The sequence below is a fragment of the Acinonyx jubatus genome, chromosome B1 (genome assembly GCF_027475565.1).
Source record: "Acinonyx jubatus isolate Ajub_Pintada_27869175 chromosome B1, VMU_Ajub_asm_v1.0, whole genome shotgun sequence".
Lineage (NCBI taxonomy): Eukaryota > Metazoa > Chordata > Mammalia > Carnivora > Felidae > Acinonyx > Acinonyx jubatus.
Genome location: NC_069382.1, coordinates 43,625,782 through 43,652,900, shown reverse-complemented (window position 1 = coordinate 43,652,900; position 27,119 = coordinate 43,625,782). Strand labels below are relative to the sequence as shown.

Below are 27,119 nucleotides of genomic sequence, written 5' to 3'. Positions count from 1 at the left end.
TCTGCAGCTCACAGGCAGGGTGGTCCAGACAAGGTAGAAAGGACTGCCACCAAGCTGCTATTAAAAAGTCTCCTTGGGTCCGAACAAATAGGGAAAGCTTTTACCTCCCACACGCAATTAAGTGTGCGGATGCTCGGATTCCTGCACTCAGCCCAGGCTTGGTCTTAGAGGGCTGGGGGGCCGGAAACCTCGTGCTCCTTCCAGGGATCTTTTGGAGGATGACAAACTAGAGCTGCCTCCAGCCTTTTGCCCTGCCCCCACCTCCAGCGAGAGCTGCTCTGAGCCTCCCGTGGCCCCACTGACGTCTTCCCATCTTTACCCTCTCACTTTATCAAAGACCCACAGGGGTCTCCTTGCTTCTCATCCTTCAGTCTCATGAGAGTAAACGTTCTGATAAAGAAAAAAGACAGTCCTTCCCTCCTTCCCTTCCCACCCATGCCACCACACTGAACCCTCCCCCCCCCCCCCCCCCCCCACAGCACCACAGACTCAGGTCACTGCATGGCAGGTGCTTTCAAAGCATGGGAAGCCATCAGAGAAAAATGAGAGTAGTCAAAGAATAATGACTGACTGCCACATCATGTGGCGTGGCAGGCGCACGGGGCAGGAGACAGATGAGAAGTCAGAATCCTGAGTGTAAGCCCTGCTTGGAGGTTAGGAATCATCCAAGGTCTTCATTCTAGAGCCCTGTTTGTGTGCTGAGCTCCGTTCTAGGCACTGGGAGTGAACATAGCAAACCAAGTGCCTGCCCTCATGGAACTTACCCTCAACTGATGGGACCCGGAAAATAGCAAATAAATGTACAAAGATATCAGGAAATGATAAGTACTACAAAGAAACCCAACGCAGGGTGAAGGGGGGAGAAAGCAATGGCAGAGGGGAAGCCTGCTATTTTATGTATCGAGGTCAAGGAGGGACTCGCTGACAAGGTGACTGAGCCCAAGACCTAAGGAAGGAAGAATCTGGAGGGGAAGGCCCTACATCCACAGTATGCCTAGTGGGTCTGAGAAACAGAAGAAGGACATGTTGGGGCTCCTGGGTGGCTCAGTCAGTTGAGCGCCTGACTTCAGCTCAGGTCATGATTTCAGTTTGTGAGTTTGAGCCCCACATTGGGCTCTGCTCTCAGTGCAAAGCTGGCTTCAAATCCTCTGTCTCGCTCTGTCTTGCTCTCTCTCTGCCCCTCCCCCACTCATCATTTTTTTTTCTCTCTCTCAAAAATAAACATAAAAAAAAGAAGAAGGACATGTTAATGGGGGGTAGTAGGAAATGAAGTCAGAGCGATGCAGGCATGGGTGCCAGGTCTGGGACCTCAGTTTCCTCATCTGTAAAAAAAGGGGGGACAGGGTGATTTGTAAGGCACATTATGGATTTTAAACTTTATGATGTTGGTGTGTGTGTGTGTGTGTGTGTGTGTGTGTGTGTATGATACCCACGGGTGCTGCTTGAGAAAGAAAAAAAATCAAAGCGCCCAGTGATGCAGCCAGGCTTTCCAGAAGAGGGGAGGCCTCTGGGCAGAGGGGTGTGCTGTGTTCAGTAGGTGCTCATGCTTCTCAAGGATAGAAGGCAGTGCAGGGGCCAGAGGAGTCCAGGATCTCCAGCCCAGCTGATCACTGCATCAGTCAGGTTCTCCAGAGAAATAGAAGAAATAGAACCAATAGGAGATGTGTGTGTGTGTGTGTGTGTGTGTGTGTGTGTGTGTGTGTGTGTATCTGTATAAAGAAATTATTTCAGGGGCGCCTGGGTGGCTCAGTCAGTTAAGTGTCCGACTTCAGCTCAGGTCACGATCTCTCGGTCCGTGAGTCCGTGAGTTCGAGCCCCACATCGGGCTCTGGGCTGAGGGCTCAGAGCCTGGAGCCTGCTTCCGATTCTGTGTCTCCCTCTCTCTCTGCTCCTCCCCCGTTCATGCTCTGTCTCTCTCTGTCTCAAACATTAATAAACGTTAAAAAAATCTTTTTTTAAATAAAAATAAAAAAGAAATTATTTTATTTTAGTTCTTTATAAAGAAGATTTAATTTAAGGAAATGGTCTGTGTGATTGTGGTAGCTGGCAAATCCAGAATCTGTAGGGCAGGCCAGCAGGCTGGAAAGTCAGGCAGGAGTTGATGCTTTAGTCTCGAGATGGAATTTCTTCTCCGGGAAACTTTTTTGCTAATCTTAAGCCCTTCAACTGATTGGATGAGGCCCACCCATATTGCCAAAGGTAATCTCCTTTAAAGTCAATTGATTTGTAGACTTTAGCCACATCTACAAAATACCTTCACAGCAACACCTCCATTCATGTTTGAGTAAGTTACAAGGTGCCATAGCCTGGCCACGTGAACACATAAAACTTAGTCATCAAAAACCAGTGTTCCACTATCCCAGGGATGGGGAGAGATCCTTGCCCCACTCCCAGAGATGCTAATGCATCAGGTTGGAAGGGGCCTGGGAATTTTTTACAAGGTATGCAGACGATTCTCATGCTCATCCGGGGTTGGGAACCAGTGGACCAGATGACCCCTAGACTGTGGGCCTATTCATCACAAATGAGATGCTGTGGCCTGGCGTGCAGTCAGTGCCAGGAAACACTGATCTCTCTGTGCTGGCAAGCTCAGACGTCCAGGCTTGGGCAGCTGAGTCCATGGCAGCCTAACATCCCAGAGCCTGTGAGCAGCAAGTCCCGTGGGAGGGTTGGGGCCTGGCCTAATAATGGAAATGGCAGGTCGGGGCTGCAAAAAATGCCATCATTGCCTCCTTGTGCTGAGCGCCCCTCTGGCCTTTGAAAATTGGTTAAGTATAAGCGTATGGGGGGAGTAGGCCTGGTTAATGCATAGCAGGACCTTGAGGCTGGGAGGAGTACAGAGAGAGCGCCAAGCGGGAACGTGCCTGAGATGATCTCAGGGGAGGACAGGTGCTCCAGAGAGCACCTGGGGTGAGAGGAGAGATGGGGGACACCCTTTGTGGGGCTCTGTCGGCCAAGAAAACCTGAAACAGGGTCCAGCAGAGCAGTTCATGGCCAAGGAGTGTACAGAGTCGTCCAGATGGGTGTGAGAAACCCTGTCTCTGAGCCCTCCCCTCTGTGTCCCAGCTCCCCTCGGCATGGACAAGCCTGTCCATTGCGGAGGAAAGACTTCTGGGGTGGGGAGGTCTTGAAGGGCATAGAACTCCACTCTGGAGTAAGCGAGGTCTGGGATTGCATCCTGCCTCTACCATTTACTTTCCGGGTGCCTGTCCAAGCCTCGGGTTTCTCCCCTGGAAAAGGGCGGTGTGGGACTCCTGGACAGGCTGTTGTGGGGACAGCAAGGGCTGTCAGTAAATGGCCACTCTGTTCCCTTCTCGGAAGAGTGTGAAATTGCAAGATGTTATGTCGGCAGCCCCTCGTTGCATAGGATCTGCCCAGAGCGCCCCAGCCTTGGGTGGACAGTCAGGTCGTGGGCGCCAGAAATACTCACGGATGGCCCGTTCCTCTGGTCCCTCGCATCTCTGCCCACATCCCCCACCACACGCATTCAACAGAAAGCAGGCCACCAGAAGACCTTCCAGGGCTCCGAGGGTGCCACGGTCACAGTGAGAAGCCCCCCAAACGGGGACCAAGTGGGCCACAGGACAGGCAGCCCCCAGAAGAGGCCAAGGGAGAGAGCCTGGGCATGCAGGCGAGTCAGTGGCTGTGTGTGGACACAAGCCCGCAGAGGCTTGTGCATGCCTGGAGGAGAGGGCCTGGTGAGGGGAGCCTGGTCAGCCCCAGGATGATTTGTCATTGCCTAATGAGATTAATGAGCCCCGGGGGCTGGTATGCAGCAGTGCCGGGCACTCATTAGAAGCAGATGCTCATGGGAACGATGGCAAGGAATGGGGGGTGGGGGATCCTGGGGGTGGAGCGCTGCTCACCCGCCAGGTGGTTTCCATTAATCTGTGGGCGGGGCCAAGAGCAAGGCCGCCTGGCCCCGCCTTCTTCCCCTTCCCATCCCCACTCACACTGGGGAGGAATGCAGAAGAGAAGCTGCCGACTTGGGAGCCGCTGAGGGCTGGGAAGGGAGGCTTACGGGTTCGGGGACAGCCCTCTTGCTTGCTGTTGTAGCACCGATGCCTGGCATAGTGTACATTTTCAGTAAATACCTGTTGGATGACCTAAGAGACAAGAAGAGCCCCAGACCATCTAGGTTTCCTCCAGCCGGATCCTCTCCCTACCCTCCCCTAGACAGCCCCCATACCTGCGGGGCGGAGCGCGGGGGGAGGCCAGCCCCCACTTTCCAATGAACCCTGGAAGTCCTGGAGGGCCCGGGGAAAGCTGCTCTGCGGCCTCTGAACCTATAATTTGGTTTCTAAACCCACAGGCAGGGAGGTCTGTGGGGGCCAGAGGGAGCCAACTTGGGGCCGCCCCAACCCTGTCCAAACGCTGTACGCGCTCCCGCGCACACGTGCACGCTCTGTCGCGCACACCGGCTCTTTAACAGCTTTAGGGAGGTGTAATTAACATGCCGTGAAGTCCACCCACTGCAAGTGTGCATCCGATGCTTTGTAGCATATTTACACAGTCGTGCAGTCACCACGACCTCACTTTAGAGCATTTTCATCGTCTCCAAAAAGCAACCTTGAATCATGAGCAGCCACTCCCCATTCCTCCTGCTATTTCCTAGCCTGAAACAACCGCTCGTCTGCTTTCTGCCTCTATAGATGTGCCTATTCTGGACATTCCCTATCAATGGAATCATGTCATGTGTAATCTCTTATAGCTGGCTTCTTCCACTTAGCCTAATGTGTTCAAGGTTTATCCATATTATAGCATATATCAGCAGTTCATTCCTTTTTATGGCCTAATATTCTGTTGTGTGAATGTAGCACGAATGCATTATCAGTTGATGGACACTTGGGATGTTCCCACTTTGGGCCGTCTTATGAATAATGCTGCTGCGACCATTTGCGTTCAGGTTTCTGTGAACTTCTCTTGGATATGCACCTGGGTTCTGTAGTTCCTCTGCCAAACTGGTTTTCACAGCGGCTTGCACCATTTTACACTGCCACCAATAATGCATAAGGGTTCTAGTCTTTCCACACCCTCGTCAACACTTGCTGTTGCCTGTTTTTTGTATTATAGTCATCTCAGTGCATGTGAGGTGAGAGCTCGTAGTGGTTTTTCTTTGCATTTCCCTAATGACTAATGGTGCTGACCATCTTTCCATGCATTATTTGGTCATTTCTGCCTCCTCCTTGGAGAAATGTCTATGCAAATCCTTTGCCCTTTTTTTTTCCCAGCAGGTTTGTTGTTTCATTATTGAGTTGGAAGAGTCCTTTATATATTTTAGATAAAGGTTCTTATCAGATATATTTTCTCTCATTTATATATTTATATATTCTAGATAGAAGGTCCTTATCAGATATAGATTTTCTCTCATTCCCTGGGTTGTCCTTCACTTTCTTGATGATGTCCTTTACAGAGGAAAAGTTTTAAGTTTTTATGAAGTCCACTTTATTAATCTGCCCCTTTATTGCTGATGCTCACACACTCATTCTTACACACTCAGCTTCCTGAGCTCCAGCTTTCCCAAGGGTAGAGGGTATGTTTTGCTCTCAGGAATCCCACCCCCGCCCCCCATGCCTGACTTCTGCCATCGGGTCCTTCTCCTCCAAATTGGCACAGGTACAGGGAGAAGGGTTTGCCTAGAGTCAAGGTAGCCTGCTCTGGGTTGGGCGAGGGGTGGTGGGGAGGGGAGGCTCCATTCATACACCGCAACTTTCCCAGCCTACAAGACCTGGGCTCTGTGGAAGCAAGGAGAAAGTGAGAGATTCCACATCACAGAAACATCTGTTCATCCTCATGACCTCAGCTAAGAAATGAAGGGATCGGATTTAGACAATCCCGAACAGGGGGTTGTAACCTGGGTGCCACAAGCCCTCAGAAATCATACAGTGTTGGGTGTAGTGCATTTTTCTGAAGCAGGAGTCCATAGCCATCATCAGATTTTCAAAATGATGTGGTAAAGCGAGAAGCACCAACCTATAGGGACCTTGCTGGTCCAAAAAAAAAAAAAAAATCCAAGTTCTATGATAGTATTTCCTCTTGCTGCTAGAGAGGGTACAGCCCCAGAGCCACACTTCCCCTGCCTTAGGGTCCATGACCCCATCAGCCCCATCAGTGAGCAGCCTCCGGCCTATGCTCCTCAGGAGAAGACTCAGGCCTGGCCTGCCTGGGCTCTGGAATGGAAAGGCTGCCTTGGTCACCCCTAAAGCCACTCTGTGGGTGTGACGCAAGGGAAAAGGAGCGCCAGCGCCCGGGGGAAGCTCCCCTCTCAGCGCCGCCCCCCCCCCCCCCATTGGTTCCGGGCTGCAGGAAACCCAGGGCAGGAAGGGGCTGGGGCCCGAGTGGCCGCCTTGCTCCCATCTGCAGAGCATCAGTGGGGCAGGCGGGGTGGGGGTTCTCAAGGGGGGCCGGGGAGGAAATGAGAATAAACACAGTGAGCAGAGAGGGAAGGGGCGGGGGGCTGCGGCCTCAGCCCCTTGGCAGCCCATGAAGGGAAGTGACACAATGAGGAATGTGTTTCCCTCTGCCCGTCCCCCGCGTGGGGGTGGGAGGCAGAGCCCTGAGAATGGCCAGACCCCAACAGGGGCCAGGGGGCACATGCTGGAACAGCACTGGAGGGGGTGCTGTGAGAGTAAGGAGCCAAAAGGGGGGTGCCGGGCAGGAAGGGCAACCCAGGCCAGGCGGGGCACCTTTCCTGTCCCTCTCCAGTGTCCATGCTGAGCGAGCATCTAGGGTCTGCATACTTGCACAGTCCCCGCTGGGGCACTACCAGCATGCCTGGGTATGGAAGCCATCCCTTCTTGAGGAAGCTGGCCCCTTCTGCTGACTTTCCCTTCTTTCTCAAGGGTCACGGGGTTATGGAGGCCACGTCCTCGGTATGAGAGGGAGCTCCGGTATGAGGACCCTTGGCCATGGGCGGGACTAAGCAGCGTGTTTTATTTCTCCTTTTTCTCTCTCTCTCTCTCTCTCTGGGTGTTTTTGTCCCCAGCTGGGACTGTCTGTGCGGAAAACAGACCCCCTGGTGGGATGGCACCCCCCCCCTCCATCCTGGACACCCATTTCCTCTCCCAGAGCTGGGAGCGGCTAGTTAACCCCCTCGTGCCCATAATCCACAGATGTCCCTGAGACTTTGGCAGGCAGGGCCAAGTGCACCCTGTGTCATTCTGGGCTGGAGGGTGGTGGGCCTTGGAAAGCAGGCTGGCCCCAGATATCTCTGTCAATCTCCACCTTCTTGCACAGGCCCTTTTGACAGGTTGATTACTCCAGGAATCCCCCACCCTTGCCCTCTGCCTCATAATCTACCTAGATGCCTGGGGTGGGGTGGGAATGCACAGAGAGCACCATGGAATGAAGGGAGCAAACAAGGAGGCAGCAGCCCCCAGCCCACGGTCCCAGGAGGGGAGGCAGTCTGGCTGAGCAGGGAGGTTTCCTGGCGCATTACTCCGTGAGGCTGCGCGCGTGCTGGAGTAGTCCTTGAGTAGTTGGGTGAGTGGCCAGCTGGTGGTCTAGACACCAGTGGCTGTGCCCAGGAAGCAGAGGATGGGATGCAGCCAGTGGGCCAGTGCTCACTTTGGTCCTCAGTGGTCCCAGATAGCTGCCGGTCTGCCAGGCTTTGAGCTGGGACCAGGTAGGCACTGGTGGGTCCCCAGTGGGCAGGAACTGCCCCTTCAGCTCTACCCTGCCACCACTGGGGGAGGTGATAAAAGGGAGGGAGGGTTGGAGTGTGGCTGTGGTTGAGCTTGAGCAACCAGACTCTGGGACAGACAATTTGCTCCTCCCGGTGGGTGGCCTTTGGCCCCCGTGAACCCCTGGAGGGCAGGTGCGGGGGGGGGGCGGGGGGGGCACCACCTTCTTCTGTCTGGACCTGCTCGGGCTCAGCCCAGAGATGGTGTTTCCCTTGCCACTTTCCCTCAGTACTGTGGGCTCCTAGGAGACCATGGGGAGAAGGCAGGTGGACAAACCTTTACCCCCTCAGCCTTGCCTTCCTCACCTGAAGAATGAGGGATCACTGGGCGGGGCGGGGGGTCGGGGAGGAGGACGGTAATGGTTGTGCCCTGGAATCAGAGACCCAGGTCAGCACCCATGCGGTCATCAGCTGCTTGACCCATTTCCACACCTGTCAAATGGAGAGATCAACATGGACAGGATGGCTATGAAAATACCTCCCCCAGTGCCACACTCCAGGAGATCTTACCTTTGGATAGCAATTTACAAAAGACTTTCACATCCGTTTTCAAGTGGTGCACACAGCAGCCCCTGTGAGATCCTGGGTAGCTCGGATTGGAGCGACCTGGAGCAAGGGCTCCCGGCTCCCAGTTCAGTGCCGGCTCCCCTCCTTGCTTCCACCATGCGCTGCTTCTGTGTCCCAGGTGGCCCCACCCCATCTCTTGGCTTCCATATGCTTCCTGACACCCTTCTGACCAGCACCCCTTGACGGTAGCTGGGGTGGGCCGTGGAGATGCATCTAAGGGGTGGGATCCTTCGTCCAGCCTCCCAACCAGCACTGAGGAGATTTAGAAGGAAATCTAGTTCTTGTCTGGTAAAAGTGAAGCTTCTCCACCCCAGGAGAGCATGTGGCCCAGACAGGCAGAGGTGTGAGTACTCCCACTTGCCTCCCACAGGGACCTGAGGAACAATGTCATCAGCACGGTGCATCCCGGGGCCTTCCTGGGCCTGGGAGAGCTGAAGCGCTTGTAAGTGGCATGTCCTGCTCCCCTAGCCCTGGGGACGGTCCCCTGGGTCCCTTCTCGTTTCCCCACTCACAGCGCCCCTGTCCCCAACACGCTGTATTGCTGGGGCGGGGGGCGCTGATGGAGGAGACACCTCAAGCCCATCTCCTTGTTCATCCTACTCCCCACACGAGCCCCGGCCACACACTTGTGTCCCCCACGAGTGGATCCACGTGCTGCTACGTGGCCAGCTTGCTGAGGCTGTGTGTGTGTCTCTCTAGAGATCTATCCAACAACCGGATTGGCTGTCTCACCTCTGAGACCTTCCAGGGCCTCCCCAGGCTTCTCCGACTGTAAGTGAGGGGCAGTTAGTGGGGAGGATGGGCCTGGGAGGAGGGAGGGCAGCACCAGACCCTCAGAGTCCCCTGTGTTCCCTTCACCCACTCCTCCCTCCTCTGGCTCAGGCAGACCCTGAGATCCGGGCTCACTGTTCCCTGCCCCCCCCTGCAGAAACATATCTGGAAACATCTTCTCCAGTCTGCAACCTGGGGTCTTTGATGAGCTGCCAGCCCTTAAGGTTGTGTGAGTATCTATTTCCAGCCCAAGGACTCAGACCTCTGCTTCCTTTCTCTGCCCAGGAAGGACACATGCAAGTATCATGACCACCGTGGCCAGCCTTATGCATAGGCGGGACAGGCAATGGCTGAAAGCATCATACCTGCCTTCCCACCATCGCCAGGCTGGTGGTGGCAAACGCATACCCAAATGTGCCCTTCCCAGCCTCAGTCTCCCTCCCAGGGCTCCAACCCCACCCCCTGAGCCCACGCCCCCTCCGCTCTACTCTGTGGCCCCTCTACCCATTCTGCAGGGATCTCGGCACTGAGTACCTGACCTGCGACTGCCGCCTGCGCTGGCTGCTGTCCTGGGCCCGGAATCGCTCCCTGCAGCTGTCGGAGCACACGCTCTGTGCCTACCCCGGTGCCCTCCACGCCCAGGCCCTGGGTGGCCTCCAGGAGGCCCAGCTGCGCTGCGGTAAGCACGCCCTCACCCTGCACCCTTGGCGCAGACGCGCTCCTGAAGGGCCCCACTGGCTCGAGGCTCCCCCTGCCTCTCATTCTCCAGGGCATCCTCTCCCTCAGATCCCCCTGGGGGTCCTTCTCCATCAGCTGTTCCTAAACTTTCTTTGGGGCTGCTGCTTTGTGTTTGCATCCGGTCCCACCTCCAGGGGTGACAAATGTGCTGCCACAGGAGCGCTTTTCTTTGCTTGCCCCAAACCCGCCCGCCCCCTCCTTGTGCTCTTATCTCCAGAGGCTTTCTCCTGCCCCTTTTTCCCCAGCCAGAGTGGGCTCCAGTGCAGCTCCACTCCTGGCTCTACACACCACGCCCCTGCCCCCGGCATCTCGCACGCTGCTGCACGCGGGCCTCACTGCCCTGGTGTCCCCCCCACAGAAGGGGCCCTGGAGCTGCACACGCACCACCTCATCCCGTCCCTGCGCCAAGTGGTCTTCCAGGGTGACCGACTGCCCTTCCAGTGCTCTGCCAGCTACCTGGGCGAAGACACCCGCATCCGCTGGTACCACAACCGGGCCCCCCTGGAGGGTGACGAGCAGGCGGGCATCCTCCTGGCCGAGAGCCTCATCCATGACTGCACCTTCATCACCAGGTACAGGCCCTGCTGCCACAGTACCCATCCCCCGCCCGCCCAACGCCCTGTGCCCAGATGTCCTTGGGAGTACATTCATGGGCGTTAAGAGTGTGCTTGTGTGTGTGCCTGGAAATGCAGGACTCACGGTCTGGATAGGGGAATACAGATTAAATGCCTGATAGAAAAAAAAAAAAAGGATCACATCTGACTTTTCTTTAGTGCCTTTACGATGTAAAAGCTCTATTATCAGACTTAATCTCTCCAATAGACTTGCGAGAGAGGTATTATTATCTCCCTGATACACACAGGGAAATTGAAGCTCAGGAAAACAATATCTTAAGGCCGATGGGAGTATGTACTTGTATCCCTCACTCAGTTAAAGGAAAAAGAACCCCGAAGCTCAAGCCCTGCACACTTAGGCCAGGGTGACGCGGGTGGACGAGGCCGGGGCACTCAGAGAGAGTGGCGCGGCCACCTGGAGCACCTCGCCAAGCCGGCCCTCCCCCTGCCCGCCTGCAGTGAGCTGACCGTGTCTCACATCGGCGTGTGGGCGTCAGGGGAGTGGGAGTGCTCGGTGTCCACGGCCCAGGGCAACGCCAGCAAGAAGGTGGAGATCGTGGTGCTGGAGACCTCGGCCTCCTACTGCCCGGCTGAGCGAGTGGCCAACAACCGCGGGGACTTCAGGTGCGGTCGCCTCTGCTGCCCCAGAGGACCCCCCCTCCCAGCCCCCACCCCTGCTCCTGCGTCTGACAACACCGGTGACCAGGGTCTCCCCATCTGCTCTGAGATGCAGACAGCACTTTTGTCGTCCAGCTCCAAGTGCCACTGTCCCGCTGCTGTATTGACAGAGCCCTTGTCTTTTGGTATGAACTCCCCATCTGAGATGTGCTGTGCAGAACAGGAAGTTTGGGTGGATTTTTTTGTTTCTTTGGTTTGCTTCCTTACATTAACAGTACACAGAACTCTCGCACAACAAACATGCCGTAATATCCCAATGGCTCCCTCAGTTAGCGAGGACGGGTCTGTTCTCGCTGTTGTACAGCTGAGAATACTCAGGGGCGCCAAGGCTAAGTGACTTGAACTCAGGGCTCCGACTCTGAACACACACAGAGTTAGAGAGAAGGTGGGGCTCGGGAGCCCCTGGAAGGCCAGTCCAAACCCTCGCTTCTGAAGCCTTCTCCCAGGTCCCAAGGGGCCCGAGCATCTAGGTTCTCGAGGGCAGGGGAGGGACCCTTGCTCTGAGGGAAGGAAGAGCCTGGGGCAACAGCAGCCTCCTGCTTCTACCCCCAGGTGGCCTCGAACCCTGGCCGGCATCACAGCCTACCAGTCCTGCCTACAGTACCCCTTCACCTCAGTGCCCCTGAGCGGGGGTGCCCCGGGCACCCGAGCCTCCCGCCGGTGTGACCGAGCTGGCCGCTGGGAGCCCGGGGACTACTCCCACTGTCTGTACACCAACGACATCACCCGCGTGCTCTACACCTTTGTGCTGGTGAGGCCAGGAGAGGAGAGGGGCAGGGGGCATCCCGTCTGCTCTGGGTCAGGAAACGGGAAGGAGAGAAGCCCGCTGGCCCCACGGGGCCCAGAGGCCCCCTCACGGCCACTCCGCCACCCCTCCTGCCCGTGGGCGTGCGCAGTGAGGGGCTCTTGTTCTCTGGATTTTCTTCTTCCAGGCAATTCAGACCACCCCCTCCCAGGGCCACCCCGAGCATCTTTAGTCCCAAACACAGCAAGGACAGCCTTAAGGGGGAAAACAAGGACAGCGTGAGGTCGTCCCATTGTCCTTATGCCAGTGGTGTTCGGAGTGGACAGTCTCGAGTCCTGAGTTCATTCCTTCCTTGTGCCTCCTGTCTTGATTAGACCCAGCTGGTGGGCTAGACCCCTCTCCCCAGGCACCAGCACCCTGAGCATCAGCACAGACAAGGGGGCCCCCTAGGGGCAGTTCTCGGGGAGAAGGAGCAGAACTGGACGGTCTCCTTTCTCCCCTCAATTCTCCCAGATGCCCATCAACGCCTCCAACGCGCTGACCCTGGCCCACCAGCTGCGGGTGTACACAGCTGAGGCGGCCAGCTTCTCGGACATGATGGATGTTGTCTATGTGGCTCAGATGATCCAAAAATTTTTGGGTTATGTCGACCAGATCAAAGAGGTGAGATTCAACCCGGCCTCTGGGGCCCCTGGAAACCTCCCTGTCCCTTGCTCAAGCCTCTTGTGTCCCTGCCCCTGGGCCCCAAACCCGACTCCTGCCCTCAGTGACTCCCTGCCCCCCGCCAGCTGGTGGAGGTGATGGTGGACATGGCCAGCAACCTGATGCTGGTAGACGAGCACCTGCTGTGGCTGGCCCAGCGTGAAGACAAGGCCTGCAGCGGCATCGTGGGTGCCCTGGAGCGCATCGGGGGGGCTGCCCTCAGCCCCCATGCCCAGCACATCTCTGTGGTAATATGGGTCAGCTGGGAGGAAGCTCCTTGGGGAGCCTCGCACTGGGAGGGACCTTAGAATCAACAGGGGCCAACCCTCGCCAGCCAGGACAGACACACTCCTCTCTTCGGGCAGCAAGTCCTCCAAGTATGCACCTGCCGTGCGCCCAGCTAGCCAGAGCACGGAGCATGACTCAGTGGAGTGGAATTCAGTTCCGAGTTGTCAGGAGCAGTGCAAAGGAGAGGGGGCCAGTGAGAGGGAGAAGTTGTGCAAGACTTCACGGTGGGGAACGGAACCGTAGCACCAGCCCAAGGAACTAGAGGGGCTTGGGATCAGGGTGACAGCACTGTGATGGAATGAGGAGTGACGGAGACATCTGTCCCCTGAAAAGAGGGTGAGATCGCCAGGGGTAGGTTGTGAACCCATTAGCAACCACAGGGGAGCAAGATGCTCTGCTAGGCACTTCCGGAGGTACAAGGAGGCTGGACGTGGACCCTGCTCCACGGTTTGGTTGGGGTGGCAGAACTAGTATCTGTTGAGAAGTGAGCAAGATACAAGGTAGGGTGTGAGTGGGAGGAAAGGTCTTAGGAGGAAGAAGGTGCCATCGCCAGGGGTAGGGGAGACTCGGCAGCAGACCTAAGACTGCCAGGCCTTGGGAAGATGGGAAGGAAGAATGTGTAGGGGGACACAGCCTGAGCAAACCCGCAGAGAGGGACCGTGTGGTCTCAGCAGGAAGCCAAGAGAGAGCCGCCAGATCTCAAATGCGGGGGGAGTGACAAGTTCCCTGTCCCTAGAACTCAAGAAACGTGGCATTGGAGGCCTACCTCATCAAGCCACACAGCTACGTGGGGCTGACCTGCACAGCCTTCCAGAGAAGGGAGGCGGGAGTGCTGGGCATACGGCCCGGAAGCCCCGGCCAGAACCCCTCCCCGGAGCCAGAGCCCCTGGCCGATCAGCAGCTCCGCTTCCGCTGTACCACGGGGAGGCCCAGCATTTCTCTGTCGTCCTTCCACATCAAGGTGGGCACTGGGGGAGGCGTGTGGGGGCGGATGCTAAGAGGGGATGTGCCCAGATGCAGGTGCCTCGTGGAAGCGGGTCCTGTGAGTGGAAGCTGCTCCAGAAAAGGGGTAGAGGGGAGGGGGGAGGGGGGAGCCGTTAGGCCTTGGAGTCCTAGGGGGTCCTAGATGTCTCTGAGGAACTCCGATGTCCCCCCAGAACAGCGTGGCCCTGGCCTCCATCCAGCTGCCGCCCAGTCTGTTCTCGTCCCTTCCGGCTGCCCTGGCTCCCCCTGTCCCCCCAGACTGCACCCTGCAACTGCTTGTCTTCCGAAACGGCCGCCTCTTCCGCAGCCATGGCAACACCTCACGTCCCGGAGCCCCCGGGCCTGGCAAGAGGCGTGGCGTGGCCACCCCTGTCATCTTTGCAGGAACCAGTAAGGCGCTGAACTCCCCACACCCCTTCCTGCCCTTCCCTCACCCACAGCACCCCCTAAGAGCCTGGGGGAGTGGCAGAGGAGAGTGACCACACCCCATTTCCCAGGATGATAGGGGACAGAGACATCCTGTAAAGGACTGCTGGAGAAAAGCCTCAGGAAGACATTGGGATTTATATCCCAGATTTGTCAAATTGCAAGAGTTAAAAACACAGACCCTTGACCCACCTTGGCCTCCCTCCCTCCCTCCGACCTCCTAACCTGGTGCCAACTTTCCCTCTCCGGGTGCCCCCACTCCCTCCATCCCCGAATCCTCACTTCACCTTTTGTTCCCTGAGTACAAGTACCTTCCACCTTCCTGTCCCTGACCCCAGCCCCAGAGTCCCCTCTTTTCAGGTAGGTCACCACCATTCATTTGGCACTTGGAACAGGCCACCTCCCAGTGCTTTATTTTTCTTTAAAAAAAATTTTTTTTAAGTTTATTTATTTATTCTGAGAGAGACAGAGACAGCGTGAGCAGGGGAGGGGCAGAGAGAGAGAGAGAGAGAACTCCACACAGGCTCTGCATTGCCAGCGCAGAGCCTGATACGGGGCTCGAACCCAGGAAACCGCAAGATCACGACCTGAGCCGAAACTGAGAGTCGGATGCTTAACTGACTGAGCCACCCAGGCGCCCCCTGGTGCTTTATTTTGATCCATCCCTGTGTCACCCTGGTGAGACTGACCACCTGGAAGGCAGGGCCCGAACTGGCACCTAACCATGTCCCGAAGTCCGGCCGGCGCCCAGCCCGCAGGCGTTCAGTGCACGCTCGGGCTGTTGTTCACTCGCGGCCACCTAGTTCCATACAGCCAGCCTCCCCGCAGCCCGGTTCCACCCGTGTGGACCTCCCTGTCTCCCGCAGGTGGCTGTGGTGTGGGGAACCTGACCGAGCCAGTGGCCATCTCGCTACGGCATTGGGCTGAAGGGGCCGAACCCATGGCAGCTCGATGGAGCCAGGATGGGCCGGGCGGCCCCGGGGCTTGGAGCCCCGAGGGCTGCCAGCTCCGCTCCAGCCAGCCCAACGTCAGCTCCCTGCACTGCCAGCACTTAGGCAATGTGGCCGTGCTCATGGTGAGTGCGACAGGGGCCCAGAGGCTGGGAGAACTCCGTGGAATGTGTGGGAGGTGAGAATGGGGGTGTTCGGATCACCTGGAGCCACAGAGAACTACAGAGAGGACAGCAGCCTTATCGGGCCTCGTAACTGTAGGACTCATGGGGAAACGTCCCTCTGGCCTTCCCCACACCTTTTCATCTTTCAGGAGACAGGGAGGTTCTGCCTCCGCTCATCGAAAGAGATGGACCTGGAACTCCCCAGCCCGGTCTTCACATCCTACACTGAGACCCAGATTGTTAAAGTGGAAAAAAAAAAAAATCTGGGAACATTTCTCCTTTCTGGTCACCCCACTCCCTCACCACATTTTGCACCCCGCTCTCCCAGATCAGCTGGATGATAGAAACTTCCACCTCTTTCCTCATCCCCGATTTTCAGGCTGAGGCTCAGAAAAGCTCCCGGAAGGGCAAGAGACTAGGAGGGAGGAATAGGCAGGCAGTAGATGATTAACACTGCCTAAGACTGACTTCCTAAGAGCGGACTCGCAGCACTTACATCTTCACCTACCTGGATGGACTAGGGGCCAAAGCTGACAGGGCTTGGGGAAAGGAAAAGTGGCCTGGGGGGCTGGCCAGGACTCCGTGGGGTGGCCTCTACCCCTGGCTTCCTAATACGTCCTCTTTCCTACTCTTTCTAGGAGCTGAGTGCCTTCCCCAGGGAGGTAGGGGGCTCAGGGGCAGGGCTGCACCCTGTCGTGTATCCCTGCACCGCCCTGCTGCTGCTCTGCCTCTTCTCCACCATCATCACCTACATCCTCAACCACAGGTGGGAGCGCCCGCAGGAGGGGTGGGCGAGGAGGGAGGGCTGTGGGTCTCACCAAGTACTGGCCAAGTGTTCCTTTCCCCAGTGGGGCCACATGACTTTCTTGGGCCCTTGCCTAGCATTTTATTTGCAGGGTCTAGGGCTGGAAAACACACCTTGGGGGTTAAGCCCTTCCTGCCCTGGGGCCTCTACCACACTCGCACACATGTATGCACATAGATATCTGCCTTTCCCTCTTGCTCTCTGAATTACCTTGAGACCCCATGGACCTGATCTTGGGCGGAGTGGCCCATTAATTACTGTTTCTGGGGCAGCTCCATCCACGTGTCCCGGAAGGGCTGGCACATGCTGCTGAACTTGTGCTTCCACATGGCCATGACCTCCGCCGTCTTTGCAGGAGGCATCACACTCACCAACTACCCGACGGTCTGCCAGGCAGTAAGCAGGAGAAGGGGCTGGAGCGGGGCGGGGGGCGCTCCTAGATGAGTGATGGCAGCCTAGGCACAGAGTCTGTGGGTGCAGGGGGAAAAGGGGACTCATGCTAACAGGCCCCAGCTCCACTGTTGTGTCCAGCCTTGCTGGGGTCGGGGGCATGAGAGGAGGGGAGGTAAGAAGTAGAGAAACTATGAGATGGGTCTTCAAAGTGGAGAATGGGGTCTGCAAGGAGAGGTCAGGGACAAGCCAGAAAGCAAGAGCAGGGGTGTCAAGTCTCCGGAGTGGGAGAGAACCCCGGGCTGGAAGTCGAGAGGGTGACCACAGGGTCAGAACCTTGAGGAGGATCTGGGTAGAGCTGGGGATGGGAACCTGGGAGGAGCGGGAGAACGCTGCGCACTGAGGCTCTGGGGGGGGCTCCAGTCGTAGCGGCCCCGTCCCCCAGCCTCAGTGGCCTCACCCTGCAGGTGGGTGTCACTCTGCACTACTCTTCACTGTCCACACTGCTCTGGATGGGTGTGAAGGCCCGCGTCCTCCACAAGGAGCTCACCTGGAGAGCGCCCCCTCCACAAGAAGGGGACTCTGCCCCGCCCGCTCCCCGTCCCATGCTCCGGTACATGCCTCGACTGTCAGCTTTGCAAGGGTGAAGGGTTCAGAGGCGGGTATAGAACACCAAGCTCTGTCCTCCCAGGGTGGATGCAGGGTGGGTCCAAGATCCTGGGAGATCAGGCTCCAAAGAGAAAAGGCCCTAGGTGGCACCAGGTTGCCCAAGGCCATGGGGTGGGTGCACCCTTAGGGCTTTTCCCGCATGACAAAGCCAGGGAAGGAAGAGACTCCAAAGGGCATTGGACAGGGGTCCTGGCCACATGAGCAGCACCCTGATTTCTGCAGTGTTTAGGGTGAGAGAGCAATTCTAGCCTCTGTCCCTTAGAACAGTCTTGGCCAAGTCCCCTAGGAATCTACTGAGCCTGCCCCGTAGGGGCCTTGCGTCCCAGGCAAAAAATTCTGACAGAATTTAAAGGGGAAAGAGGATGGGACAGAGACCCTGAGTCAAGGTTTCCGGGCACCTGGTTCCAATTCCCTTGGTTCCCCATCTCTCTGATCCCCAAACCCCATTCCTCCCCAGGTTCTATCTGATCGCTGGAGGGATCCCACTCATTATCTGTGGCATCACAGCTGCTGTCAACATCCACAACTACCGGGACCACAGCCCCTAGTGAGCGCCGCTGCCTGCCCGCCCCAAACCCACCCACCCTGACACTGGACGCCTTCTACTTCCCTGGCAGGGGCACCTGCCAGGCCCGCTCAGCCGGCGACCCACCCCAAACCCATGCATGTTGACTCAGCCAACCTCTGCTTTTCCACTCACCATGTCCTATCACCCCAGCCACCCAGCCACCTCAGACGTGTTCCCCCTCCTCATGCACTGCCTGTGTCTCCCCTCAGCTGCTGGCTGGTGTGGCGTCCAAGCCTAGGAGCCTTCTACATCCCGGTGGCTTTGATTCTGCTGATCACCTGGATCTATTTCCTGTGTGCAGGGCTGCGCTTAAGGGGTCCTCTGGCACAGAGCCCAAAGGGGGGCACCAGCAGGGTCTCCCTGGAGCCAGGGGAGGAGCTCAGGGCTTCCACCAGGCCCAGGAGCAGCGGCCCCTTCCTGAATGACTCAGGTTCCCTTCTGGCTACTGGGAGCGCGGGGTTGGTGACACCCGGGCCCCCGGAGGATGGTGACGGCCTTTATTCTCCGGGAGTCCAACTGGGGGCGCTGGTGACCACGCATTTCCTGTACCTGGCCATGTGGGCCTGTGGGGCTCTGGCCGTGTCCCAGCGCTGGCTGCCCCGGGTGGTGTGCAGCTGCCTGTACGGGGTGGCAGCCTCCGCCCTGGGACTCTTCGTCTTCACCCACCATTGTGCCAGGCGCAGGGACGTCAGGGCCTCCTGGCGTGCCTGCTGCCCCCACGCCTCCGCCCCCGGCGCCTCACCCCGGGCCGTGCCCGCCGCCTCAGAGGACGGTTCCCCCGTGTTCGGAGAGGGGCCTCCCTCCCTCAAGTCCTCCCCGAGCGGCAGCAGCGGCCACGCGCCGCCCCTGGGCCCCTGCAAGCTCACCAACCTGCAGCTGGCCCAGAGTCAGGTGTGCGAGGCCGGGGTGGTGGCCCGCGGGGAAGGGGAGCCAGAGCCCACGGGCTCCCGGGGGAGCCTCGCGCCCCGCCACGCCAACAACTTGCACCACGGGCGCCGAGTGCACAAGAGTCGGGTCAAGGGGCACCGCGCGGGGGAGGCCGGCTCCAAGAACCGGCTCAAGGCGCTGCGCGGGGGCGCGGCGGCCGGGGCGCCGGAGCTGCTGTCCAGCGAGAGCGGCAGCCTGCACAACAGCCCGTCCGACAGCTACCCGGGCAGCAGCCGCAACAGCCCGGGCCTCCAGCTCGAGGGCGAGCCCATGCTCACGCCGTCGGAGGGCAGCGACACGAGTGCGGCGCCGCCCCCCGAAGCGGGCCGGCCAGGCCAGCGCCGCAGCGCCAGTCGCGACAACCTCAAGGGCGGCGGGGGCGGCGCGCTGGAGAGGGAGAGCAAGCGCCGCTCGTACCCGCTCAACGCGGCCAGTCTGAATGGCGCGCCCAAGGGGGCCAAGTACGACGACATCACCATGACGGGCACGGAGGCAGCCGGAGGCGCCTGCATGAAGACGGGGCTCTGGAAGAGCGAAACCACCGTCTAGGGCGGGGGTGGGCGACGCTGTAGGACAGGCTGGCCATGTGGCCCTGTCACCCAGGCTGCTGGGGGGGAGGGGGGGGCGAGGCCTCAAAGACGTCAACCGGTACATCAACGGGTTTGAGGTAGAGGCGCCCACGGCTGCGGCTCGGCACACCAGCTTTAGTCCTGGAGGCTGGGGAAAACACAGGGGGAGGCCTGCCACCGCCCAGAGGGCAGTCCCTCTGGGGTAGCGACAATCCCAGGACCACAGGCATGATACATTTCCGTCCCAGCCCAGGCTGGTTTTGGCAGTCAAATCGGTGCCGTCCAGGGTAGCAGGGGAGGTCCTGCCAGCCCGTGGAGTGGGAGACTGCCCCCCCAGAGTCCCCAGGTGGGCTCCTCCTTAGGTACTCCCCACAGCTTATCCACCGTGCCTCACTGATGGTCATCGGCCTGATCAGGAAGACACAGATGACAGGAGCTTGAGAACAGCGTTCTCTCCTCACTGCCCTCGTCAGAAGTCAGCCCGCTGTGCCTAGATCCTAGGGCCTCTCCCCAACCTTGCTCTCGGCCAACCAGGGGGCCAGCCTAGCAGTTGAGCCAGATGACCAGGACCTATAGGTGCTGCTTTTCAGATAAACTATGCAAGAGAAGGTAGAACCGTGTGAAAGCAGCTCTGGAGATGGAGTTCTAGGGAAGGGGGTGGGTGCAGGTGGGAAGGTTGCACCATCAGGGACGGTGGGACACTTCCCACAGGAGTGGTCCACACACCACATGGCAGGGCTGTAGACGGGGCGTCCCAGGACAAAGCCAAGGCCCTACACCTGAGAAGCTGACTCTGCCAGATGCCTGGGAAGGATCTGAGGGAAGTAGAGAGTCGTAGTGCTTAGATTTGGAGCTGAAGGCAGTCACGCCCTAAACCTGGCCCTATAAACAGTGCTCCGAAGAGAGGCTCTACCACAAGGTAGTGGTAGTGTTGGGGACGCACTTATTGTTCAGTTGCAAGCCCCACACCCCTAGTCTCAGCTTTCTAACACCATGGGGCTGAGGAAGAGACTTCCCTGCCTCCATGAGGCCATATGGAAGGACCAGTCCAAGAACTGACCTCTAAGTCAGGTTAGGGAGAAACCTCCCAAACATCAAACTGGATTCCTGCCTCACAGACTCCCAAGCTGAATCCCTCAAGGTATCAGGTAGGGTCCCTGCAGCTCACTCGGGCCCTGTGCCTTCACTACTTTTAAACACCAGCATCCATATTTTCCCCCAACCTAAAAAGTCACCACCAGCCTTTTACTAAAGGACCCAATGAAGGTGGAGGGAAACCTGGGCCTGGTGAAGAACAGGAAAACAAGACCTGGTCTAGGTCCCCTCCCAGCGTCCATGTCACTGCAGCCTGATCACGAAGGCAAAAGACATAAGGGAGGGGAGAAAACCCACACACCTTGGGATGAATCCTGTTATTTATGCTTGCTGCACAGACAATATTAGACAAAAAGAAAAAAAAAAAAGCTTCGTATTATTCTTCCACATATGCTGGCTGCTGTTTACATACCCTGCCAATGCCTTAGCACTGGAGAGCTTTTGCAATACGCTGGGGAAAAAAGGGAGGGAGGGGATGGAAAGTGCCAAAGAAAACATGTTTTTAAAAGCTTGAGTTTTATACAATAGAATGTTTTCTAGCAGATGCCTCTTGTTTTAATATATTAAAATTTTGCAAAGCCCTTGAGCTATAACCTTAGTCCACCCACGGTCCTTTTGTTATGAAGTGGAGGATTTCATGACCTCATACACAAGAACCCATCGATGCCTATAGGTGGACACTGGGCCCACAGCTGCCCGGTTCCTGTCCTCTGGGGGCTGATACTGTTCAAGATACCACCCGCTCCACACCAGCAGCAAGGGCCCATCATCGGTCCTGTAGCAGCAGCACTGTACCCGGTTCAAACCAGGAAGAAGCCTAACCTCCTCCAACCAGTCTAGAAGGAAAGCCATCCCACGTAATACAAACATGAGCCACTTCTCCGGCACCAAAGGACCGATTCTCTCCAAGCCAATGGTCCCTGCACTGCTCCCAACTTGTATTCCAGGACCCAGGGTCCAGGTAATTGCAGAGTCCCTCGGTTCCTTTAAACAAGAAAACACCTAAGGACTTACATATGCTGATTTCTCCAGATAGGACAGGATTATTATTAAGCTGCTGTCAGAATGTGGTGAGTGCTCCCCCAGATGTACATCAGGGAGGGTTAGAAACACTCCTGGCAGCCTGTCTTGCAGCTTGAGCTTTTTCAAAGTCCTTAATTTCCTGAGGGGTACGCAAATACTGCTCTATTTCACTATCAGATATGTTCTCATCTCCGGTGACTGTGGAGACTGGGGGTGGGGGGCAGATCCGCTTTGGGGGCTTCAACATGCAAGGTGGGAGGAGAGGGGTGGGACTAGCTGGCCGCTTCCCCTCAGGCAAATTTAAGGAACTACTCGCCACCTCCTCTTTTCCCTGCTCTGGCCCCTGGCACCTTCCCCGCAGCTCCTTCTCCCCAGCTTCCATCTCCGCCGTTCCATCGCGAAAGGCCTTGCGGACCAACGTGTGGCGGTGCTGGAGAAGGTCACCAATGTGCTTCACCACAGAGCGCTTGTCGAGCTTCAGAACCTGCAGCCAGGCCAGCCGCTCGGCCATCCGCAGCAGCACGGAGAGCAGCTCCTGCAAGCGGGAGGAAGCGGGGTAGGGCAGGTCCACGTTCGCCAGTTTACAAAAACGGGCCAGGGAACACGTCAGCCGATGCAAAGGCTGCAGCGACTGCCATGCCAGAAAAGTAGCAGCAGTGATGACAGGCAAGGGATGCCGCCCAGTCACCAGCCACGTCTCATCCGCCAGCTCCACCAGCTGCAATGTTCGCGACAGCATCTTCTCTTTGTCTTCCACGTATTTGGCTGGCACAGACGGGGAGGCTTGGAACAGTCTGAAGCTGAAATGACCAAAAGGAGAGTCTGGTCTCGATGCCCACGGGGGAGGGGACTGCTCTTCCCAAGTGAAGAAAAGCAGTCCACTCCAGGTGGGCTATTCTGTCCTCTTGGAACAAATACTCAAACTTGCTGGCAGCGGGTTTATACAGGTGCTGAGAGAAGACAGGCTGCGTCTCCCACCCGTGAGGTGAAGGGCAGGAGCATGCAGGGGGGAAGCTAATGTGTCAGCGACCCCGTCGGCCAGTATTCTCCGTGCTTTACACATGCTCTCCTATCATCCACTCTACGCCCCATTATGTGCATTTATAGTTAAAAATCTGGCCCAGAGTCATCCAGCTAGGAAGTAACCAAGCAAACCCAACACAACTTGACACTGGTAGCCTGTGCCTTCTACTCTATTTTCAGAAAAGAAAAGAAGAAGAGAAAAGAAAAGAAAAGAAAAGAGAAAAGAAAAGAAAAGGAGAGAAGAGAAGAGAAGAGAAGAGAAGAGAAGAGAAGAGAAGAGAAGAGAAGAGGAGAGGAAAAGAACGTGGCTCCTAAAGAAAATAAAATGAAAAAAAAAGCAGTAGCTTCCACCGCCGGCCCAGTCACTAACATCTTGTCACCTCCACTTGCAGATGATCCTGCTGAGGCAGGGCGGTCGCACACAGCCAAGCAGGCCACGCACAACGTGAGAGCCGCAACTCAGCGGCCCGGTGACAAGGCTGATACCTGCGCTGCCTACATCAGGCATCAGGATGCAGTAAAGGCAAAGGGATTCGGAAATGCCAAACAGTTTAGAAATGTGAAATGGAATCAGCTTTATCGACAAGTACTAGGAAGAGAGACTACAAGAGCACGAGGGAGGGAGAATATAGATTTTCCTCCCAAATCCCTTTAGATGCGCTTTGGTGAAAAAGTGACAGAAAGGTAAGAAGATGGAGGGCTAAGGGTCCATCCCGTCCCGGGGGTTCCCGGTAGGCAGGTACCTGCTACAGTACGTCTTCACCAGGTCTGCCAAGCACAGCGAGGGCACATCCAGCCCCAGGAGCTTCACTATCTGCATGTAGGTGCCAGAAAACACATCCAAATCCGCATACAACAAGGCGCAGACGGTTCCCATGGTTAGGGGCCAGTTATGCTGTCGGCAGGTGATCAAGACACAGCACCCAACTAGCACCTCCTTCTTTTGCAGCCGGGCAGCACGGATGCCAGAGTGCCGGTACGCCTGTTGGTAGTAGGCAACTGCTGTGTCCTCAAATGTTGATGGCAACTGCAGGACTCGACAGAGGTCTCTCACTCGGCGGAGACCTAAGAAAGCCCACAGCCAGAGTCAGAGGGGTCAAAGGCACTACTGAGTGGCTCCTAGCAACTTCTGCTACACTTGCCTCCCATACCAGTTGCACAAATGATGTACTTTTCTACGATGACAGGAGTGACGCTTGGTGAGGTCATTCTAAAGACACAAAGAAATCTGGGGAAAGAAGTCACATTTCAACCCACCACTCTTCAGGGGCTGGTGTGATTCAGAGCCAAGCCAAAGTGTGATCTGGGATGCTTAAATCAACCTTTAACATACCCCTGACAAACCCACACTGTATACTGAATTGCCGCCTCTCTTAGACCATCTCCATTCTTTATTTCAGACTACCATTCTCTTCTACTCTACCTTACATAGCAATGCTGAAATCAGGAAAAGCAAGAGGATGGGCTGGACCATCAGAAGAATTTTCTTTAAGGCCACTGTCTCATAAAAGGTTGAGTCTCACCTCGTTGCTGGCTGCGGCTAACTTGATCGTTTTCCCCTGTGCTTCGGGAATATGTTACTTCTGTAAGATAAGGGACAACAAATAGCTTTGTTTAGCCTTTATTCACCAGACCCCTGGCCTCCCGCCACACAAAACCAGGGAGAATTCATATCATTAGGCTCTGCTCCCTGTCTCAAAAAAGGTGCCCATTTTTGCACATTAAAAGTCCATCTGGTTTTCTACGTTCACAAGCAGTATCAAATACAGAGACTGAGGGGTGCCTGGGTGGCTCAGTCGGTTAAGCGGCCGACTTCAGCTCAGGTTATGATCTCACGGTCTGTGAGTTCGAGCCCCGCGTCGGGCTCTGTGCTGACAGCTCAGAGCCTGGAGCCTGTTTCAGATTCTGTGTCTCCCTCTCTCTGACCCTCCCCCGTTCATGCTGTCTCAAAAATAAACAAACGTTAAAAAAATTTTTTTTTAAATACAGAGACTGAGGAAGGTTAAGACTGCACTAAAGTGGCTTCAAGAGTTCCAAATTTGCAGCCATCTCTCCTGTATATCCAATCCAGGCAATTTTCCTGATTGCTGATTTTGAGGGCTGCACTGGTCAGGGACTCAGAAAGAAAGGAAAAAAAAAAAAAGATGTGTTTGTCAATTAGGGCTAAAGGCTCCTTCGGGCTCATACTTTGTCCGCACTTGTAAAGAATTCCATCCGTCCATCACACCCAAACTAGATAAACTGAGTGAAACTCTTGTTTCTCTGTTTCATTTGGTCGACGTTTATGAGACCTAATACATGCCAGATACCGTACCAGGTGCTAGAAAAACGCAGAGGAATGGCCGTCCCTGCCCTCCTGCAGCGCTCCTTCACTTTAGGTCACTTTCTCCCGTAGTTAAGTGTACACGTGACAACGAGAGGGCGTGAGAGGCATAAGAGGAATCTGATGTCAATCCCTCCACCACCCCAGCCTATAACCCCGGCCCTGGAAAGGCCGGCACAAATACCTCGGAGGTTGCCCTCGTCGCTGAAGGTGGTAGTAAGGACTCCCTCGGTGACGACGCAGCCACAGTCTGAGCACACCAGCTGGCTCTGCGAATAGTGAGAGTCTTCCACGAGCTCAGTGGAGCCGCAATCGGGGCAGTGGCCTCCGCCCGGCATGTCACAACCCAGAGTCTCCGAAGCTTTCAGGTATCTACTCGCACGTCCGGAACAGCAACAGCGCGGAAGCCGGTACTCGGAGGGGAGCCTTCTAAGCGCTGCACCTTTCTCTTCCGGCCAGAGCAAACGCGGTTTACATAGGTAGTTCTGTACGCCACCGGAGCGCCACTTCCGGTCCTGGTCTCTGCGGGCTCGGGTAGAAACGTGAGCTAGGAGAGAAGGTTCCTGGTGTGGACCGCGTCTTCGCCTTGCCTTCCCCAGGCGTCTGCGGTCGGTTTGAAGTGGGCCAGACCGGGGCGGGGGGAGTTAAATTTAGGTGAGATTTCTTCTCACGTGGACACACATAACAGACAAGAAATTGTGGCCATTCCCAAACAAGTCTAACTTCTGAAATGCTGGGGGAATCGTAGATTCTCTGTTACTCTTTGGTAACAAATGTTGATTTTGGCCATAGTACAAAGTATGGTGAGGAAGCAGGAAATTATGTTCTACTCTCCAGAGTGGCTTTCCCAGGCAAGTTGTTTCCTGTCTATGCAGTCTATTTTTCTCAACTATAGAATGAGGGAATTGAATTAAAATCCAGAGTGACAAGGGGCGCCTGGGTGGCTCAGTCGTTTAAGCGTCCAACTTCAGCTCAGGTCGTGATCTCACAATTCATGACTTCAGGCTCCCCTTCGGGCTCTGTGCTGACAGCTCAGAGCCTGGAGCCTGCTTCAGATTCTGTGTCTCCCTCTCTCTCTGCCCTTCCCCCCTCCAAGCGCTTGCGCGCGCTCTCTCTCGCTCTCTCTCAAAAATAAATAAACATTAAAAAAAAATTTTTTTTTAATCGAGTGGCAAACTCAAATGCTTTCAGAGACTAGGCAAGGAATATCCAAGGGAGTTGATAGTGAAAGAATATGGAGTGATGAGGCTTTGGGCAAACTGGAGGGTTCAAGCAGATGTAGATGTTTTAAAACCGAGCTTAAGCTGAGCTTTAAGATATTCCAAGATTCTGCTACAAAGTTCCTAGCTTGCTATAGTATAACTCAGAGAATCTTGAACGAAATTGTGCCTCCAGTGATGCTATCACAGAAACCAAGCTTACAAATTTAAAATTATGTATGTTATGTTTGAATATAAATTAAAAGTCGCCAAAAGAGTCATGTAATCACACTCGTTAAGAATAAAGATTTTAACGCCTGAAAGGTTTAATCCATTGTGTCTGAAAAATAAGAAAGTTGAGTTAAATGACAAGGACCACCAAAGTCTGTCCATATGACTCCGAAAAAGCAGATGGCAGTCATCACAGCACACGTGCCTAAAGTGTGTGCGGGGAATCTGTTTCTCGGGCCGACAATGGAGAAGTAGGCTCCTGGCATCAGTAGATTTTAGGAGCTGTTCTGGGCTGAATTTCAACCTTACATTGGGGGTTGGGGCCGGAAGGTAAGATCAGCACTTTTCCCTGAGAACAGAAAATCTTTGGACAGCTCCTGTGCAGAAGGATTGAGGAATACGGATGTTTTGTCAGCCCCTTAACAAATTGGGATACTCCCTTGAGGAATAAGGTACAGGTTACAGGTTACAAGATAAGATACAACTGCCTTCCTTAGAAGACTAATAAATTCTGCGTCCTAGAACTGAAAAGATTTCAAAATAAAAAATGGCGCTTACTAACCTGAAGAGACAGACGACACAGTGACCATGTATCCAGAGAGACCTCAAAGGATTGGGGCCTCAAAAAAGAAAGGGATCTGAGGAGACAGGGCGGTAGGTTCTTTTGAAAGAGCTGTAATCAGTGGTCGGTACAGAGGACTCTCTGTATGCCTAATGAGACTGTGAGTTCCCTGGACCACAGTGGGGAACAAGGGCATCTCTGACACAAAGATTGCGTATTACCTGCAATCCAAGCATCAGCTTTCCCTGCTTCAAATGTTGCTTACCTTTAGTATAAGTTGGGAAGGAGGTGCTGTGCCTTACAAGGATTGCCCGTTCAACGGAAGCCCCTCCGGCTCAGAAGCACCTCCCCCTCTGCTCACAGCTGTTCCCCTCCCTTACTACCGCACGACGGAATTTCCTGCACCTCGGATGTCTGTGGGCTAGCC

General features: G+C 55.8%; 2 protein-coding genes across 2 annotated transcripts in view; one reads left to right on the top strand and one right to left on the bottom strand.

Annotated features, from left to right (window-relative positions):
- The window catches only part of ADGRA2 (adhesion G protein-coupled receptor A2), a 35,361-nt gene extending 14,564 nt beyond the window's left edge, over positions 1-20,797 (top strand). The window contains exons 3-19 of the mRNA XM_027070399.2: positions 8,619-8,690; positions 8,948-9,019; positions 9,177-9,248; positions 9,535-9,698; positions 10,116-10,329; positions 10,831-10,995; positions 11,602-11,800; positions 12,308-12,457; positions 12,583-12,744; positions 13,521-13,745; positions 13,942-14,158; positions 15,061-15,269; positions 15,947-16,074; positions 16,386-16,509; positions 16,971-17,116; positions 17,630-17,719; positions 17,950-20,797. Of these exons, the coding sequence (XP_026926200.1) occupies positions 8,619-8,690; positions 8,948-9,019; positions 9,177-9,248; positions 9,535-9,698; positions 10,116-10,329; positions 10,831-10,995; positions 11,602-11,800; positions 12,308-12,457; positions 12,583-12,744; positions 13,521-13,745; positions 13,942-14,158; positions 15,061-15,269; positions 15,947-16,074; positions 16,386-16,509; positions 16,971-17,116; positions 17,630-17,719; positions 17,950-19,216 (3,676 nt within the window). The 3' untranslated portion in view covers positions 19,217-20,797. The remainder of the gene's footprint in view (positions 1-8,618; positions 8,691-8,947; positions 9,020-9,176; positions 9,249-9,534; positions 9,699-10,115; positions 10,330-10,830; positions 10,996-11,601; positions 11,801-12,307; positions 12,458-12,582; positions 12,745-13,520; positions 13,746-13,941; positions 14,159-15,060; positions 15,270-15,946; positions 16,075-16,385; positions 16,510-16,970; positions 17,117-17,629; positions 17,720-17,949) is intronic.
- Positions 20,798-20,828: 31 nt separating this feature from the next.
- BRF2 (BRF2 RNA polymerase III transcription initiation factor subunit) lies at positions 20,829-25,630 on the bottom strand. The gene is made up of 4 exons (XM_015076087.3): positions 24,885-25,630; positions 23,901-23,960; positions 23,121-23,442; positions 20,829-22,154 (listed from the first exon to the last, which is right to left on the bottom strand). Exons 1-4 carry the CDS (start codon positions 25,036-25,038, stop codon positions 21,425-21,427), a joined length of 1,266 nt encoding a protein of 421 aa, XP_014931573.3. The 5' UTR covers positions 25,039-25,630; the 3' UTR covers positions 20,829-21,424.
- Between the last annotated feature and the right edge of the window lie 1,489 nt (positions 25,631-27,119).

Coding starts and splice junctions, on each gene's coding strand:
- BRF2 (XM_015076087.3), bottom strand. CDS start 25,038: ATGCCGGGCGGAGGCCACTGCCCCGATTGCGGCTCCACTGAGCTCGTG. Junction 23,961..24,884: donor CGACGAGGGCAACCTCCGAG/GTATTTGTGCCG, acceptor CTTATCTTACAG/AAGTAACATATTCCCGAAGC. Junction 23,443..23,900: donor TAGCCGCAGCCAGCAACGAG/GTGAGACTCAAC, acceptor GGGCTTTCTTAG/GTCTCCGCCGAGTGAGAGAC.